The sequence below is a fragment of the Plectropomus leopardus genome, chromosome 13 (genome assembly GCF_026936395.1).
Source record: "Plectropomus leopardus strain MGB_pleo_1.0 chromosome 13, ASM2693639v1, whole genome shotgun sequence".
In the NCBI taxonomy this organism is placed as follows: domain Eukaryota; kingdom Metazoa; phylum Chordata; class Actinopteri; order Perciformes; family Serranidae; genus Plectropomus; species Plectropomus leopardus.
In genome coordinates, this window is record NC_142188.1 from 33611628 (window position 1) to 33629492 (window position 17865).

The window sequence follows — 17865 nt, forward strand, 5'->3', positions numbered from 1 at the left end:
TAATACCTGATAGAACATCAGGTTCCTTTCAATTTAAGCTTGTTTCCATTTGAGTTTTATTGTAGAGAAAAAGTGTCTTCTCAACATGTTTAAAAAAAAAAAGATCAAAAGTTTTCGAAGTCTGTATGTCGGGACTTTTAAGTGTCCTTGGTGTCTGTGCTTAACACTTTGCATATGCTGCATGCATAAAAAATGGTTAGAATTAGTATGTAGCATGCAACTGGGATACATGGCATATCACATAATGGTCTTCAACTGCCTCCCACTAGTTAATGATAATGACCCAGGTGTTGGAATCTGCACACGATCTAAACACATCTAAAAACTCTTCCACGATAAACAGTCTCAACACAAGGCTCACTCAGGAGCTCCTCTGGAAAATTTGATACATATATAGCAATCTTTCTCAGCCTATGAGATAGCCCAGCCAGGAATTGTAGATCGAATGTCCATTTTCTCATTCTAAGGATGTTTTGTTCACGTTGGTGTAAAATATGAGATTTAAAGTTCATTCTGAAACTGGAAACTAGTAGTTTGGCCAAAAAAAATCTTAAATCCCAGATCCCAAATCTTAAAGTCAAGGTCCACCATTTAAGTGTTCTTTTCTGAACGTTTAACCACATCTCACAGTTTTTATCAGCAGATGTAGATTCTGAAGACTGCAAGATGCAGTTCAAAGAAACTACTGATCTTGGAATTTAATTTGCCAGATCATTTTTATTATTACAAGAAAAAAGACTCAGTGGCTTGCTTTAGGTTACTTTGATATATATTAGATTGTAATGTTGAGACTTTTCTATGACTTCCTACACAGAAAAAATGCTGTGGAACACAGAGACGTGTCTTTACAGTCACATTTTAAAAGATAATAGAAACATCAAGCTACATTTAAGCACTCTAAAATAAATCACATGCTTATGAGTACAACATAGGCCTAAAGGTCCTAAAGTCCTGTTTGTGACAAATTTTGCAGGGAGGGGAATTTAAAGAAGTTACAGAAACAGAAGAAGAGAGAAAAAGGGAAGACGAAAGTGTTTCTGTGAGAGAAAGCAGAACTAAATGGAAACTTGTGTTATTGGGTCCTTGTTTCAGAGATGTTACTTAGTAAACTACAAGCCAAAATACAGCCCAAAATGATGTTAGTCACTCCAGACAGTTCTTGTAATTCCAGCAGACGAGCAGCAGCGCATTTCATAATTTAAGATGTAATTGTGAGGCTGAATGTGTTTTTAAGAATAAAATACGGCCAGTAATCTTCAACCCACTAACAGTATGAACTTTGACTGTAGGCTACAGCACAACACTCCTGGATTGGTATGAAGCTGTGGGGCAGACAGACCAACATCAGGTAGCAGACTTGACAGACTATGGATGCTCAAAAAATCGACTGCACCAAAGTGGCCTCGTCCCAAAAGTCACATTTATGCTCAACGTTACAACGTTCTTTTCGTCTGTATCGGTGCACATTTTCTGAAAATGCTAGATACGGATGAAACTGAGCAGGACCACGGGAGATCATTGGGACAGGGGAGCATAGTCAAAATAAGACACAATCATTTGAGACAATAAAGAAGTGTAAATGATGGCGCAACAGGACGAATCAATAATATAGTGAAAAAAATGATCCGTCCACATGTCTGGATATGTTAAATGACATCACAGACCTCCACGATCTATGACACTGCCTCTGTGTAAAGGTACAATATTACGACCTCCTCCACCACCACTCCATTTGTTGCAATCTATTGGCTGTATTTATGGCAACATAAAGGATGGAAGTTTGAAGGCTGTTTATGAAATGGACATATCGGTCTCAAATTTAAAGGGACTATGAATGAGCCTGTAACCCTCTGGAACCTGGATGGACATCAGTTTTCTTTTGCTGCATTCAGACCCCTTTCACAAGCATTTAAATCTTTGAAACATTGCACATTGGTGTGATTTCTGTCAAAAACATTGGGAAAAATTTCTCAGCAATAGCCAAAAAAACAAAACAAAAAATTGTGAAAGGTGATGAGAAAATTCATAAAATTGAGAATCAAAAGAAAATTATCACAAAATTGGGGAAAATATTAAGAAAAGTGTATTTATAATTATTATCATAATATATGTAAAAAGTTCACAGAAACAATAAATTATTATTATTATTATTATTATTATTATTATTAGCATCACTTTTTTCTTGTCATTTCCTGTTTTTTCCTGTTTGTTGCTAATTTCAGTTCCTTTTCTTGGAGAATTTTAGTTTTTGTTGCTCTTTTTTGGGTCATTTCTTCCTCAGTTACTCATTGCCTTTTTTTCTTTTATTTGTGAAATATCAAGACAATTTCTCAGACTTCAAAGGGATAAATAATGGAATTCCAGGCCTGAACCATACAGTGGGACTAATCAATCAATCTGCTGCTCAGCTGAATCAGATGGATTGTGACCCAACTTGTCTTGTCATTAATTTAGTTAGGCTTTGGCAATATGACAGTATTAGTATTTAGAAATCTGAAGAAAATCCTGAAGGTATGTTTTTCAGTACCGTCATAAGTACAGGTGCTCTTCTTTCTATTAAACTCATTGTATGTAGTGCATAGCACCACACCATTACAGCTCTGTCTTTGGTCTCTGTCGATTGGTGTGGCACACTTATACCATATTATATACTGTAGACTTGTGTGAAATTTCAGGAAGGTATGAAGGTATGGAATTTGACATACCACCCAAGCCTACTGAACAGTTCAAACAATCATTCGATATATCGTTTAACAGTGTGAAGGGTCACCTTGAAGCTTAATATTACATCTCAGAAACACATTTGTGGAGGCATTCCTTTCTTTCATATACGATGGCGTGTCTCTGCCATACAGTAAAAGACCTTGTTCTTTGTCTCCTTAATCATAACCATGACTTCTGAGTAATTAACGTCAAAGTCATATTTTTTCTTGAGCATTTTGTCCTCATATGAGAGTGAAAGCTGAAGAGAGACAGGAAAGGCTTGGGAGAGAGAGAGGGATGACATGGAGCAAAGGGCCTAGGCTGTAATGGAACCCAGGAAGGACTGAGCCTTAATAGTAAGCACTCTAGCAGGTGAGCCTCCCCAAGATCAGATTCTTAAAAAGGATTCAGCACAGAAGCATGAGTCAGGAGAGGCTGAAAGGCTTTACTGTTTACTCCATGAAGTGCTTAGGATCCAGGAAGTTGAGCCTGGGAGTGCACCAGCCTGTGAAATGCCCCTCGGAAGTGCTGCTGCGATGGGATGTATTTTTAAATACCTCACCAAAAGATCTGTGTTGCCTGGCCAACTGTTCAGTGCAAGTGTTAAACACTTATTTACTGCTTTTGAGTTCTCTGGGAGAGTATTAAAGCAAACACAAGAGCTCCAAATGTGCATGACTGTGTATCAGCCACCATCATGCAGAGAGAGTGAGCGTGATGAGATGATGTAATGAAGAGCAGACGCAGAGAATGAGTGCTGGACCTCGGGATTTGCAGAGTGGCACAGATGGTAGTTATGTGAAGGGGAGGGCGAGGACCCACTGGAGGTAATCCAGGCATTACAGCACCCACGTAGAGTCACAACTCCAGCTATGGGGGAATACTATGCTCAAAGCCAAATCTGCGGTGGCCATACTTTGCCCTAGTTATTAGTCAGGCTACCTGGTTCAGTTTTGCATGCATCATAAAGCTGCATTTGCTGAGGCTTAGTGGAGGAAGAGCAGAGAAACCTGTGAAAAAAGCTTGTGCATGCATTGGCTTTGTTGACTACCTAAGGCTAACTAGGGTTCAAACTCCAAAGTGACAGAATCTACTGAGTTTCTGCTGGTTTATAGAGCAGAAATTAACTTTTTGACTCACTGGCCAAGGTAGCTGGTAGATGAAAACATCCACTGGCCAAGCATCTTTTCCTACCAGCCTAACTATTAAATTGCCCTTTTGTTTCACATATATCTCTGTTTCAATACATTTCATTGAGATACTAATTGAAGTGGAGGCCAGAGCAAAATCTGAAGAAATGTTTTTTTTATATATTGCAACCACAGCTTGTGAATAACTTCCCTCTGCTAAGCAGTGATTCAGTGTATATGTTTAGGGCTTTTATTGTGAAAGGTCAGAATAGAGGAAGAGAAGCTTGCACTGATGTGCAGTATATTTGCTGTAGAGCAAAACATGAAAGTCTCTTAAGCTTTTGTTAACCACAGACCTTATCAGGCATCTGAGCAAAAACCTCTTTAAAAAACCTATTGACTTCAAGTCGAAGGAACTGAGAGTGCTGAAATGCTAACTCATTTCTGGATTTTAGGGCTCATTCTAGCACTGCTGTTAGGGTTCAAGTTTGTTGAGCTTGTGCTGGTTAATTACTAGTATTATTTTAATTATTATTTGACCACAGGGGCGGCACGGTTGCTGTTGCCTCACATCAAGAGGGTCCCTGGTTCAAAACCTGGTTGGAACGGGGTTCGGTCCATGGGCGGGGGCCCTTTTGTGCGGAGTTTGCATGTTCTCCCCGTGTCTGCAGTTCTCTCCGGGGTCTCCGGCTTCCTCCCACAGTCCAAAGACATGCAGCTCAGGTTGATTGATGACTCTAAATTGCCCTTAGGTGTGACTGTGAGCATGTATGGTTGTCTGTCTATATGTGTCGGCTCCAGCCCCCCTGCGACCCTTACGAGGACAAGCGGTTACGGAAAATGACTGACTAATTGACCACATGGTGGTGCTGTAAATGATGCCAAAAAACACCTTTGGAAAAGCCATGCATCTTTTAACAGTGGATAGAGGGGGCGACCCATGTGTAGAGGTTGCGGGTTCGACTCCGGCCTCAGCCTTTTGCTGCATGTCATCCCCTTTCACACATACACTCTGTCCTATCAATAAACGTAAAAAAAGCCCCAACAATGTCTTTAAAACAAAAAAATCAAAGACAATCTTCAGATTTTCTGGTTCCAGGAGTCTAAGTACCCTTTAAGCGGGTACCTCCTCAAACCATCGGTTCACCACAGCCACAACCTCACTCAACTCCTCAACCTGCCAGTCACTCATTTTTGTAACTCTGTTCAGTTTGTTCATTTGTGTTACGTTTTTTATTCAGTTGTGGGAAACGTCCTTGGGTATCATGAAAGTCGTTATATAAATCTAAGATCTTCTTCTTCTTCTTCTTCTGCTTATTATTATTATTATTATTATTATTATTATTATTATTATTATTATGATGGTCTGGCTCTGTCAGTGCAGTCAGTTTAATGACCCAAAACTAACTACTGGAGTTCAGGACTCCCGATTGGCAAAATAAGAATAAGACTAATAATAAGAATAATGTCTTAAAAGGCACTGAATTCGTTAATCTAAAAATAAGGCCTTAATTGATATTAAATTGACTTAAATGAATCTTTCAGAAGTCTTAAACATGCTAAGATTGCTAAGGAGGTGGGATTTCACAATTTCTTTTCTGACGTTGCGTTCGTCAGAATAAAATCTCAAAATAACTGGTAAAATCATTTTCTTTCTTCCTTTTTTTTAATCAAATGATTCAATTCTTAAATGATTCCCCTGCTTGGGAATGCAAGCAGTGGAATTTTACATGCAGACTGAGAAAAAGAATCACCAGAAAACAGGGCAGAAATGCCAGATATCTCCCACTTCTGTTGATAAACTAAATAGATACCTTAATGAAAATAAAATATGTTGATTGTCTTCATGTGCTCCACTCTAAAAAGAGTTATTTTTCCAACATGTGACATTGATAATCTAACTTTTTCTTTAGACAAAGGGCCGTGTCTTTGTTACAGTAAACATTTGGACAAAATTAAATTGTCCTTGTTCAATTTTGGTTATTAGAAAATTGGTTTTAAACGTAATTGCGAGTGGCGTTAAAAAAGTCTTAATCTAACCCTGGTATGAGACCTTTCTCACCATAGACAGTTTGACTGATCATAGTAGGAAAAGCGCTGGTGTGACTAATAACATTAATGGTGGCTCTGTTCTATTTACATGTCCCCGTAAAGCATGTTGACATGTAAGCATATAGCAACACGCTATTTTTCATTTTCCTTGAACATATGTATAAATCACAGTAATAACCAAGATTAGCCTAAATCCAACCCTTCCATCAGAATACTGAGGTGAGAACACGTCTTGTGTTTTTTAAGTGGACTGTGCTTACAAGATCATCAGTGGGAATCTATCTATCTATCCATGTCATGCAAAACAAGGAAGTGTGTTAACCCCAAAATATGCAAATGTATTATATGGTAGCCTCGGCCAGTGTGTGAATGCGTGAATGTGACAGTGTAGTGTGTAGTGTAGTATCCAGTCCATTAACTATTTACCACATTAAACCTACGGTATATATATATATATATATATATATATATATATATATATATATATATATATATATATATATATATATATATATATATATATATATATATATATATATATATATATAAATATATAATATATATAAACATATATATATATATATATATATATATATATATATATATATATATATGTGTGTGTGTATATATATATATATATATATATATATATATATATATATATATATATATATATATATATATGTATATATATATATATATATATATATATATATATATATATATATATATATATATATATATATATATATATATTTCGATCTCGGGCTATGCATAACACATTTTTATATTTATCTGTCTATCTTTACAATGCAACTATCCCTGATTTTTTTTAATCAAACACTTATGTAAATATGTAATTAGGTGGGATATTTTACAGTTTAACACCAAACTTTATCGTCAAAAATTAAATCAGTGTAGTGAAACAGTAAACTTAATTGGGAATGTAAAGATTATCAAGTACTGAAAGCATCTTTTTGTAAGATTTAGTTCTGTAAAAATAATATTAATTAATTAAGATGTACTGGTTCATATCGGACAACATATATACCGATAAATCTGTGAGAGGTCAATATCGGATAAAATCGTCTGACTGATTTATTGGTCCGGCTCTAGTTTATACATTGCAACGCCTGTTTGTGTTAGAGCTCAGGCCTGCTGCCCTTATGGAGCCAGTTCTCCACCCTGCACCACAACCAACAGAAGTCATAGTGTGGCCAGAACACGCTGTGACTTGGCCTACTTGTTACATTCTTCATAAATAAACCAAACCGGTGCCGATGCTTTCCTTTCAAAGCTGGTGGACAGGTTTTTCAAATCTGATTTTTTGTCAAATATATTCCAACATGTACTTGTATTGTACTTGTATTCAAAGTAATATCAAAGTGTGAATTCCATGCAGAGAGGAGTATTGATAATCATCTGTGGGTGCAGCTGCATCAGTTGATTGTTTAGGGAGTTTCCATCAGTGAATTGAGATAGACTTTGGGTGTTTCCTGTGTCTCTCTCCAGGTACAAGCCCTTCTTCCCCTTCCAAGTGCAGCCTCTGTTGGGTTCAGCTTGTGATTTGGACCTGTCAGTCCAGGACAGCAGGCTGGTGGAAGGTCGACTCAAAGTCACCCTCATTGAATGTAGCAGGTGAGACACTTTTTTATTACACACTTTACATGGCAACGGTTCTTGCATGAAACTTTTGTTGTGATTGGCCTTTCATTCCCATGACAACGGCAGTTTGAGGGCCTCAAAACCCAAACTTTTGAAACTGGGTTCCAGAAGGTAATTTTTTGAAAACATTAACCCTTCTGTCTCCGTGTAAACCAGTAATGCGTGGACCCTGTGAGAGTGATGGCGTCGCGGCCGCACTTCGTGCATGCTGTCTGAAACATAATGCACATTATGTTTCAGACAGATAGCTGTGTGCGAATAGGAGGACAACAATAACAACAGTGGTGGACTACCGACCTGTGTTTGTAATGCTGGCTCTGCTGAGGTTATTAACGCCCCTCCAGCAATGTCTAGGTCTGTTGCACCTTTACTGTGATCTTGTACGTGCGTTCGCCATTGTTGTCATGCTTGTTTATACTCAATGCTGGGTGTTCTTCTGTGGTGTGTCATTACAAAGTTACACCTCCAGCTACTGGCCTGGCATTTATACTACAGTGTTTTTGCTTGTTTTTGCGGATCTGTGTGCATGAAGATCATTTTCACAATGTTATCAAAGAATGTGGATTTTTTTTTTTATGCAAAGGAAAGGCTTTTCTGGTTTTTGTAGGCCCGTTCTCATCTTAACATGCCCTTAATATATCTATGTAAGTACCTTAATGTCTGTTTCACTGTGATATCTATCCATTTTACACAACAAATTGAATGAAGAAACCTTGAACCTTTACTAAATAATAATAATATCTGATTGAGTTGGACATTTGACATGAGGGAAACAGAATCTAAATGGAATCTGAATTTTAAATGTTTCCTCATTATCTCTGCTTCAGTGGCAGCTGCCATTATAATGCGCCTTCAAACCCCATAGCATCTACAAAACGCAACATATTGGACAGAATGTTCTTTATTCGCCAGGCTCCTATTCTGGGACAAACACACTGTTTTTGTCCATAGCTGGCGTGTTAAACTTTGATTGCCCAAAAGTCAAATCAGTGATTCCAGGCGTGGATTCGTGCCCCAGCCTTTCACCTACTCGGAGAGACATACAAGTTATGTTTGCTTTATTATACATGTTTGTGTGTGTGGTCTGAACCATGGTTAGGTGTGTATGATAGACCACCAAATCATCAGATTAATAATTCATGTCTAGTCCATTATTATCATGTATTTTATAGCTGTGTTCGAAACTGTTCCCTATCTCGGGATCAGGACACAGGACCATAGTTGACAAAGCCACACTTCCATATCATTGGAATTTCAACTTTCAACTTAACTTATTTGGGAGTTAACAGAAAACTTAACATGCAACATCCATATTACCTCCATTCGTCTGTCCTCCTGAGGGCGGGGTTTGTTTTCGTGGTACTGGGCGCACCTGCTGTGTTACACAAATATCCGATGCATCTGTTGACGCAATTAAATTCAGAAAATACCAGCATAGACTCCGAAGTCTCTTCTGGTTATTTCCTGTTGTTCACTATGTAATACACACTACATAGAGAATAGTGAGTGAGTTATTTCGAACACAGCTTCTCTTCCATCGCCACCTTCTATATCGGCAGTATTGAGAAGCGTATACAGACAGTCTTCTCCCTGGCCTGCACATTTGACAGTTTAATCAGATCTGATCACACACCTGCTGTATAAGTGATTGTTAGAGTGTAGCAAACACATCAGATGTAGCGTGCGGTAAACGTCCAGCAGAGGGAAACATCCACCCATTTACCATGACATGAGAGGAAACAGGTGAGTCCGATAGAGGTAAGTCAGCATCATGTCTCTGATGATGATCATGCTGGTATCACACTATTCCTGAGATATTGCCAAGTTTATTCAGAGGTACATTTTGGGCCTTCATAAACCGTACCCTGCCTACTCCCACTCCTTCATGGAGTATTACTCTGTTTAGTCACCTTCACAGCTGAATGAAGCTCCCTCCTTTAGGGAACAGAGTATAAATACATCGGCACTCTTTGGGACAAACTTCCCTCTCTGCGGCAAAAAAAGGAGCTGTTGTAATATTTCATAACCATGTAGAAAAAAAAGCTTACGCTGATTTTATGTTCTTTTTTTGTCTGATCCGTAGGCTGTGCTACTCTTTACCAGAATTTTGGCAGGCTATATTATCCCTTTGTAGTTAAAATACATAAATTAACCAATAAATATATGTATAAATAAATAAATAAAATGTAGTCCTTAGATTAATCTGTGACATTTCTTCTCTTTTTTTCCTTTAAAAAGAAAAAAAGACACAAAGTCCTCACTCGCTATTAAACTTTTTGATACTGGATGCTTAATCCTCGGAGTTGATGTCATTGCTGCAAAGATCAGGACAGCACTCACAAGTATCACTTTTTTATTGCCACACAGACATTTAATGTGTTTCATGTTACTGAAGTCAATATTGTGAAACACAGCTTGAGTGAGCTGCAGTACATGGGCGTAGAAGATGCCAGTGAGACAAAATCCGCAGGGAGACGTACTGGATACATCACCATGACACCCTCATTCCTAATGGGTTGAATATTGAGATTTCACTTGCTTGTTTCTTATGAATTGCATTTTTTAATTAATCCAGTATACATGTTATTTTTTTATTCTTTATGATGTAAATACATATAAATTGACAAATTACTGTGATTCTATGCCTTGAAAAAGTGTTGGCTCCCCCTGCTGGGAAGCACGGTTTATGTTTTGATGTGGTGATTTATAATAAACCTCACCTGTGGGCCTCCTTTGTAATATGGCCCCAAACATTTATGTGACAATAAAAAAAAGTTATAATTGGAGTGCTGTGCTGATCTTAACTGCACGAATTTAGTTTTTCTTTTGTAAACATCTTCTCATTTTTCAAAAGAATTCTGTAAAACTCAAAAATGAAATAAACATGACTAGAAACTAGAGGTTTGATCCTAAACACAATGTAGAATTTAAGATGTTAAGATATGATTGTGGCAATCACACTTCTGCACTGTCATAATCACGTTCATGATGGACGCAACATGAATGTGGTCAATAAGTTGGGATCAATGCAGGCTTGCTGTTGGAGGGTTTAATAACCTGCCTCTGCTTCCTGCTAGATGGTTTGGGACTACAGGTCACTTCGCATGAATGGCAAAACAAAGTGGGTGTGGGTAGGGAGAGGATAGAGGGGTGGTTTAGAAAAAGGCCTCTCTCCATCTCAGGCTGAGCAAGTAGAATTCCTTGTGATCAGTGACTGAGGTATTGACCCCCTCAGCCCAGCAGGGGGCAGCAGGAGCCAAAAAATATTTCCCTTCCAGTATCTCAGTACATCCAGTATCTCATGGTACAAGGGAAGTTTATTGTCATTTTTCCTAAACATAGTAGAAGAAATTTAAAGGTGATCCTAAATCCTGCTACATCTTTTTCCGTCGAAGGAGGAGTTGAGGAGTCTCACAGCCTGGGGAAAGAATCTGCTTTGTAGTCTGGTGGTTCTGCTGTGGATAGTTTTGTATCTTTTTCCAGATGGCAGCAGGGTGAACACACTGGCTGGGGTGGCTGCTGTCTTTCCAGTATCCTTTGGGCTCTGTGCAGACACGTCACTTCACTGATGCTCTGTAAATGGGAACCACTGATGTTTTGGGCAGTTTTAATCACCCGCTGTAGAGCCTTCCTGTCCTGGGCCGTGCACGAACCAGGCCAGTTTGTGATGTTTCTAGTCAGTATGCTTTCCATTGCTCCTCTGTAGAAGTTAAACAGGATCTTGCTCTGGAATTTAGCCTCCCTAAGTTTTCGCAGAAAGTAGAGCCTTTTCTGTGCTTTTTTAACCTGGGTGGTGATGTGCGATGACCATGATGGGGGCACTCCTGCTTCTGTAGCCTATGACATTTTCAGTCGCCTGCCACATGTCTTTAGTGCTGTTGCTGTTGAGGTCTCTGTCCAGTCTCTGCTGATGTCATCTCTGAGCCTCCTTGATGCCAGCTCTCAGTTGTGCTATGGAGATGATGTATGCCTCCTTGTCCCCTGACTGAAAGGCAGTCCTTTTAGCTCTGGGAAGAGCCTTCACCTCCCCATTCATCCAGGCTCTCTGGTTGGGGAATGATCTCACAGTCTGGTGATCACCACATCATCAGCACATTTGCTGACATATTATGTCACTGGAGATGCATATTCAAGACTGATCTTGTTATCTTGAGTGGCAAAACAGTCCTGTGGTGCTGCTGTGGCTTCATCTGTCCAAACTTTAACAGTTTTAACTGTTGGTTTGACTCTTTTTATCAGCTGACAATATGTTGGCAGGAGGAGCAAAGAAATATGATCTGATAGCCCAAAGTGAGGTCATGGGAGTGCTTTGTGGCTGTGAGGAATATTTGTTTACACATGGTCCAGGATATTTCTTCCTCAAGTGGAGATCTGGACATGCTGGTGGAATTTAGGTAAGTGAACAGATTTGAGATCTGTTTGATTAAACGTTACCAGCTACTATGAAGATTCCATCTGGTTTCTTGGTGATGTTGCTGCTGATGGCATCATACAATTTGAATTTACATCTGGGGGTATGAATACAGCAACAATAAAAACACTGGTGAATTCTCTGGGCAGATAATATGGACGACGTCTTCGCACCAAGAACTCAACATCTGGTGAGCACAGTCCATCTACTTTAACTGCGATTGAGCACCAAGCATCATTTATAACACAAAGCCCTCCTCCTCTCCTTTTACTGAAGTCTTGTGACCTTTCTGCTCTGGATAAAGTCTGCCCATCTAGTGCAACAACTTGAGCTGGGGTGTCAAAGGTTAACCATGTCTCTGTGAAGATGTGCGAAGAAGTGGAGTATAAAACATGTTTCTCCCCCAACATAAATTTATCATGCAGACAATAAGAATAACTTATTAGAGAATATTTGTTTTATTTGGAGAACTAAACTTCTTCAACCCAATAATTGTGCAATATCACCTAGAAAAAGTGATTTTCGTGCACTGTTTGGTTAACAAACAACTGCCAGGCAAATTCAGACTGGTAGCTTAATTTCTTCTATCTCTGAGGGAACAAAATCAAAATTCCCACTCGATTTGCAACATAGGGCTGATTTCACTAACTAGTTGTTTTATTTGCTACACTTTACTGAAAAGTGATGGCTGCACTCTGTAGTCTCCCCACCGAATCAGCGCACAGCGGGCTGACAGCTGAGAGCTGACCCTGATGAAGACCTGAAGGTCGCAACACCTTGGTCATTTTAAACTAAAACGCCCTGAAAATGAAAGGCTATTTAATTTTTGCTCAAACCCTACAGTGTACCAGTGTACCTGGATCTTTTTTGAATGAGTCTTGCATTTAATATTTTTGATGGAGAGTTGACTTCATCCATGCAAAGAGCCCTTCATAAGATGGAATAAACACAGTTCACCTAGAGTATCCAAAGAATACCTGTATGTAACCACTACAGAGACCTAGCAGCACTCCTATTCTGTTGTCTTGTACACCTTTGAATTCAACTTTCCAGACAGAAACAAAATAAAACTCACCCAAACCCTCTTGGTTACTCTTGCTAGTAATCTAGTTAGTTAGTCCACTGTTCCAAAAATTACCAGCTCTGGTTTTGTCCAAATAAATCCTTAATTCACTAAGTTAGATATAAAAACATGCCGTTAAACCCCACGCTCTCTCTCTGCCTGCTGGCCACTGGCTGTTTAGGTCCTGTAACTTCTCCTTCCACCACTAGGTGTTGCTCTGTCTTTCAGCTCAGCTGTCTGTTCCACCCATAGACTGTATATAAAGATAGACAACATGACAATTACCCCAAAGTGAAGCTTGTCAGGCCCGATGGCCCCCTGGTGTCTGAGTGCAGTATAGGTTATAAAGCCTGCCCCTCAAGAATTAGTGAATGGGACATAGGCCAAACTAAAAACTCAAAGTACACACCAAATACATTTTTCCTAAAGATTGTTTCTGTCTCTGAAGGTAGTTCTCATTGCCCTGATGTTGGCTCAAGTGTTTGTTCTTATGATCAGTCCGGTTTTAATGAGTTATTAAATTCTTTATATAGGGGATTTTCTGCCATGATTGACAGCTGTGACAGCCAATACATGCACCTGCATTCAATAGGGCTGCTTGTGACTGGTCAGTTGGGTGCTCTGGCAGAAACTCTCACACTGCAGATATCACTACTGTGTAGACTCCGGCTCCGAATGACATCACCAGTGCAAGATGGCAGCAACTGTATCCGGGATATTTCAGCTTCACTGGAGCGTAGCAGGGGACACGTACATACAGTGAGTTAAATAGAAAGAGGAGCAACTGTATTTATGAGGGTACTGAAAGACATAACTTCTGGAGTTCTAAACTGTTCTAGACTGCCCATACCTAATGGTAACTAAAAAAACCCCAAAAAGTGTTATCAGATTTTGATTCAAATATTGCTCTGTCCTGATTTGTGCTCAGAAATGTGTGACATTAAATTTTCCCCACTGTCTGGACCAATTCAAAGCAGTGTAAAGAACAAACAGACGATGACAGTGGGTAAAGGCTTTCAGGGCCCAGTCAACACCTATTGATTTGACTTCATTGGTGTTTCTAAATATGTATGTGGTCAAATGTCACAGCTATTGTCATATGTCCCGTGTCATGTCCCTGCAGACTCTTCATCCTGGGCTCTTATGACAGAGAAACCTATGTTCACTGCACCCTGGAGGTGAGCAGCCACCAGTGGAAGGAGAAGACTCGCAGCTCCATCAAACGGGTGGGTTCTCCTCCTTTTTTACTTAGCCTTTACTTTCCTTTTTTTCTCCTTGTTTTCCTTCTCATTTCTTTGGTTTGGGAGTGCAGGGTTACATGCTTCACGGTACAGGTAACTAGTTTGAGAGCTATCCACAATTTCACAGAGGAATTGTGGATTCAGATGATCTGCTCAACTTTTGAAGAGTTATGTGATGCAACAACAGCTCTTGTAGCTCCTGCTGCATCACGAGGGAGCCAGTTCCTACTGACAAGCACGTAGCCATAGCATCATGTGACCTAGAAGAGCCAAAAAAGTGTTTCAATTGCAGTTTTGTGAAATATGGCTTTTTGAATCCTCTGAAATACCACCTCGTGAGTGTAAAAACTTTTTTGCAATAAATAGGAGTGTTTTTTAAAATTGACGAGTTTCCATTTTGGCGTACTCTATCATCGCAATTTCAGTTTGTACAATTTGAGTGTTAACGGAAACCTGCCTAGTGACTTTGTATTTCAGTTTTCTCTGTAGATGGATTGGTTCCATGTGGACCATTATCTCTTTATAAGAGCTGTAACAGTCAAATAATTGTCAGTAACAAAGAGGGTACCTCTGCCAGTTCACAAAGTCCACAATTCATTGAGATAAATTCTCCTGTTGCTGAGCTCTTCCGGTATCAGACTATGGAGCTTTTGGATTGTCTTTACAAAGCGTAACACAAACACTTCCTGTGCAGAAGGCACATATTGGACACCTTGTCTTATTGACACATTAATACAAGCTTATTTTCATCTTCTCTGCACTGATGAGATTTTCCCATTGTTGACATTTCGAGCAGGAGAGAAAAAATTTCAGGCCCCTGCGGCAAACCTTTTCTAATTGCTGCAATTTAAAGATATTACAGTTCTCACATCAGGCTTGTTTGGAAGTGACTAATGACCATTTCAGAGGAAAATGTCAGCCCTAATTACCGGCTCTGGCTCCAGCAAAGCCTAATGCTTCTGTCCTTGCCACACACTTCTGAATGACATTTGCAATGGCTCAAAGATTATTTGTATTGTGTTGAACAGTAATTGTTCCACGCTGAGCTTTTTGGTAATGTTCCCTGTCCAGCAGGGGGCAGTGAAATATCAGCCATCCCTCTCACCACTAACCACAGCATCCTTCTGTCAGTTTTCTTTATCCCCAAAACATTACTTCATTGTACATTTACAAAAAAGGTGTAGGTTGTAGGTTTGTGTTTTATAGGACTGGAGTTTAGAGGTAATATTTTCTTTGCATATTATGAACCAAAATAATACTAATTATTTATATTTTCATATATTTGTGAAATTGTTGTTGGGAAACATGTTGGACCAGATGCATACACGCTCAAAGGCAGAACTGTGCATACACATTGTTTACATCAAATTTATAAAGCTGTGTGTGCATTTGATTCTGTTTTATAAATCTTTATGATTGTGGTGTTTTGCGCATGTGCATATGCCTCATCTCCACACCCAAAGCTGACGAAAACTGGATGTAGAAACGCCCTTAAATACTTGGTTGTATATCAGCACTTCTACACTTCATCAGACCTGTCGATTAGAAGTCCAACAAAAAAAGTACAATTTCTGTGACTGTGTCATGTTGGTGCGGTACTCCAGCTGTACAAGAGCAAACGGCATTACGCACTGCTGTGGCAATTTTTAGTGTCTGTGCCACTAATACATCTAATCTTTACAAACTGCCATCATAAAAGTAAAGTAAAATCCCAATCATCATTATTATTTGCAAAAAGATGAACGATTCATGGGGCTCTTGTTGACTTTACAAAGTGTGCCACATCAATAAAATGAAACAATCGGCAACAGGGAGATAGTGGGTAGTTTCCAATTTTAAAAAATGATGACAGTTATCTCTCTTAAATATTTTCAAATTAACTTTATAATCAAGCCTTTGACTGACATTTTACAGAATATTTTATAGCCTGGAAATATCACAACCAGTGAAATTGGCAAAGAATCTGAAAAACAATGTTATTCATCTCTTATATTTAATTTCCTCCTTATCATCTCACCTGCAGCTATCTTGGCTGAAATTGTGTTTCCACTGGTCTGTAGTCTGCATTAGGTGCACACATTCTCACAGCACATTCTTCCTTTTTAAAAACTAGTTTATGTGCAGGAGAAGACACACATCGTTTTTGTATGTACACGTCGTTTACACATCTGGTCCCACAGAAGGTTCCAACATGAAATTAAAACCTTCACTGTAAGAAGGGGTGGGTGATATATCGAATATATTCAGTGTATTGCTTTGTGTTCCATGTTGTTTGTATGATATAACCATGTCATGAACATGGAGTATAAATTGTCACTTCAATTTCACCGGCACAAGACTGGCCTCAGCATTTCGGTTCTTTTGCTCTTCTCTATGGCGCTCTCCTTCTCACAGACGCACATACACACAAAAGAGAGACTCACAAACATGATACGTCACATGCATGCATTAGGTGCAGTGTGTGTGTGTGTGTGTGTGTGTGTGTGTGTGTGTGTGTGTGTGTGTGTGTGTGTGTGTGTGTGTGTGTGTGTGTGTGTGTGTGTGTGGTGGGGGGGTGACTTGGCCCAGTCCTTACTGTAACATAGTACAACCTACAGTCAGTTATTTTTCTGTGTGTGAAGTTCCTGTAAGTTAGGCTACAGTTTGTTTGTTTTCTGTTAAAAAAGGAGTTTTCAGGCATGGATTATGTGAATATGGACACTGATTGTAGTGATTTTAAAAATCAGTGGTCCTGTATGATGTTTGATTCAAGTGAAAATAAATGCTTGAAGGAGAAGAGACAGCCCTGATTATACAACATAAAAAAATAAATAAATCATGAAATACATTCATTAAGCTTAATCTCACATTCATGTTGCCTGTGTATTAGTACTCTTCTTCTATTATTCGGGCAAATAGTATTCTCCAGTCTCTTTTCCACTGGACAGAGAACCCACCAACAGCCACCAACATGAAGAGTGATGCCACTATGCTTTGGCTTCCTCGTCCACATATGTTTTCCTCCCATCTCTGCTTCACATCCTTGTTGGGAGGAGCTGAGACATGAGTGAGTAAGGAAAGGAGACATTACGAGACGCCATTACTGTTTTTAAAGCAGTGGCCCTCATGCTAAGTCATCGACTACAATGCAGTCCCTGATTGGCTGCCTACATTGTCAGTTAGAGAGCGGATCCTTGGTTGGCCCGATTAGACTGCATTGGACTGATATCGTTTGGGGTGGCAAAGAGTACAGACTGATACAGAGAGGGAAACAGAATGTTGAGCTTACATCATCAGGATGGTCTCACCAGACTAACACTGTACACCTTTTGAATTTAACTTTCTCTCGGTCACAGAAGACCAACATTAATTGCTTCGTTAACTCATCGTAACACACACTCAATTTAAACTCAACAGGAACACAATAAAATACATCCAAATTATCTTGGTTACTCTCGCCAATAATCTAGTTAGTAAGTCCACTGTTCAAACAGTCACCAGCTCCAGGTGGAAATAAATCCTTAATTCACCAAATTATATGCAAAAAAACATGTCGTTATTCTCCAGGCACTCTCTCTCTGCCTGGTGGCTGCCGCCTGTTTACAGTTCTGTAACTTCTCC

At 39.2% G+C, this 17865-nt stretch overlaps 1 protein-coding gene across 2 annotated transcripts in view; it reads left to right on the forward strand.

Annotated features, from left to right (window-relative positions):
- Window positions 1–17865, forward strand: part of pdzd8 (PDZ domain containing 8) — a 60984-nt gene that overhangs the window by 9534 nt on the left and 33585 nt on the right. For both annotated transcript variants that reach the window (XM_042501979.2, XM_088086537.1), the window contains 2 exons: window positions 7398–7523; window positions 14148–14250. In XM_042501979.2, coding sequence (XP_042357913.2) covers window positions 7398–7523; window positions 14148–14250 — 229 coding nt within the window. The remainder of the gene's footprint in view (window positions 1–7397; window positions 7524–14147; window positions 14251–17865) is intronic.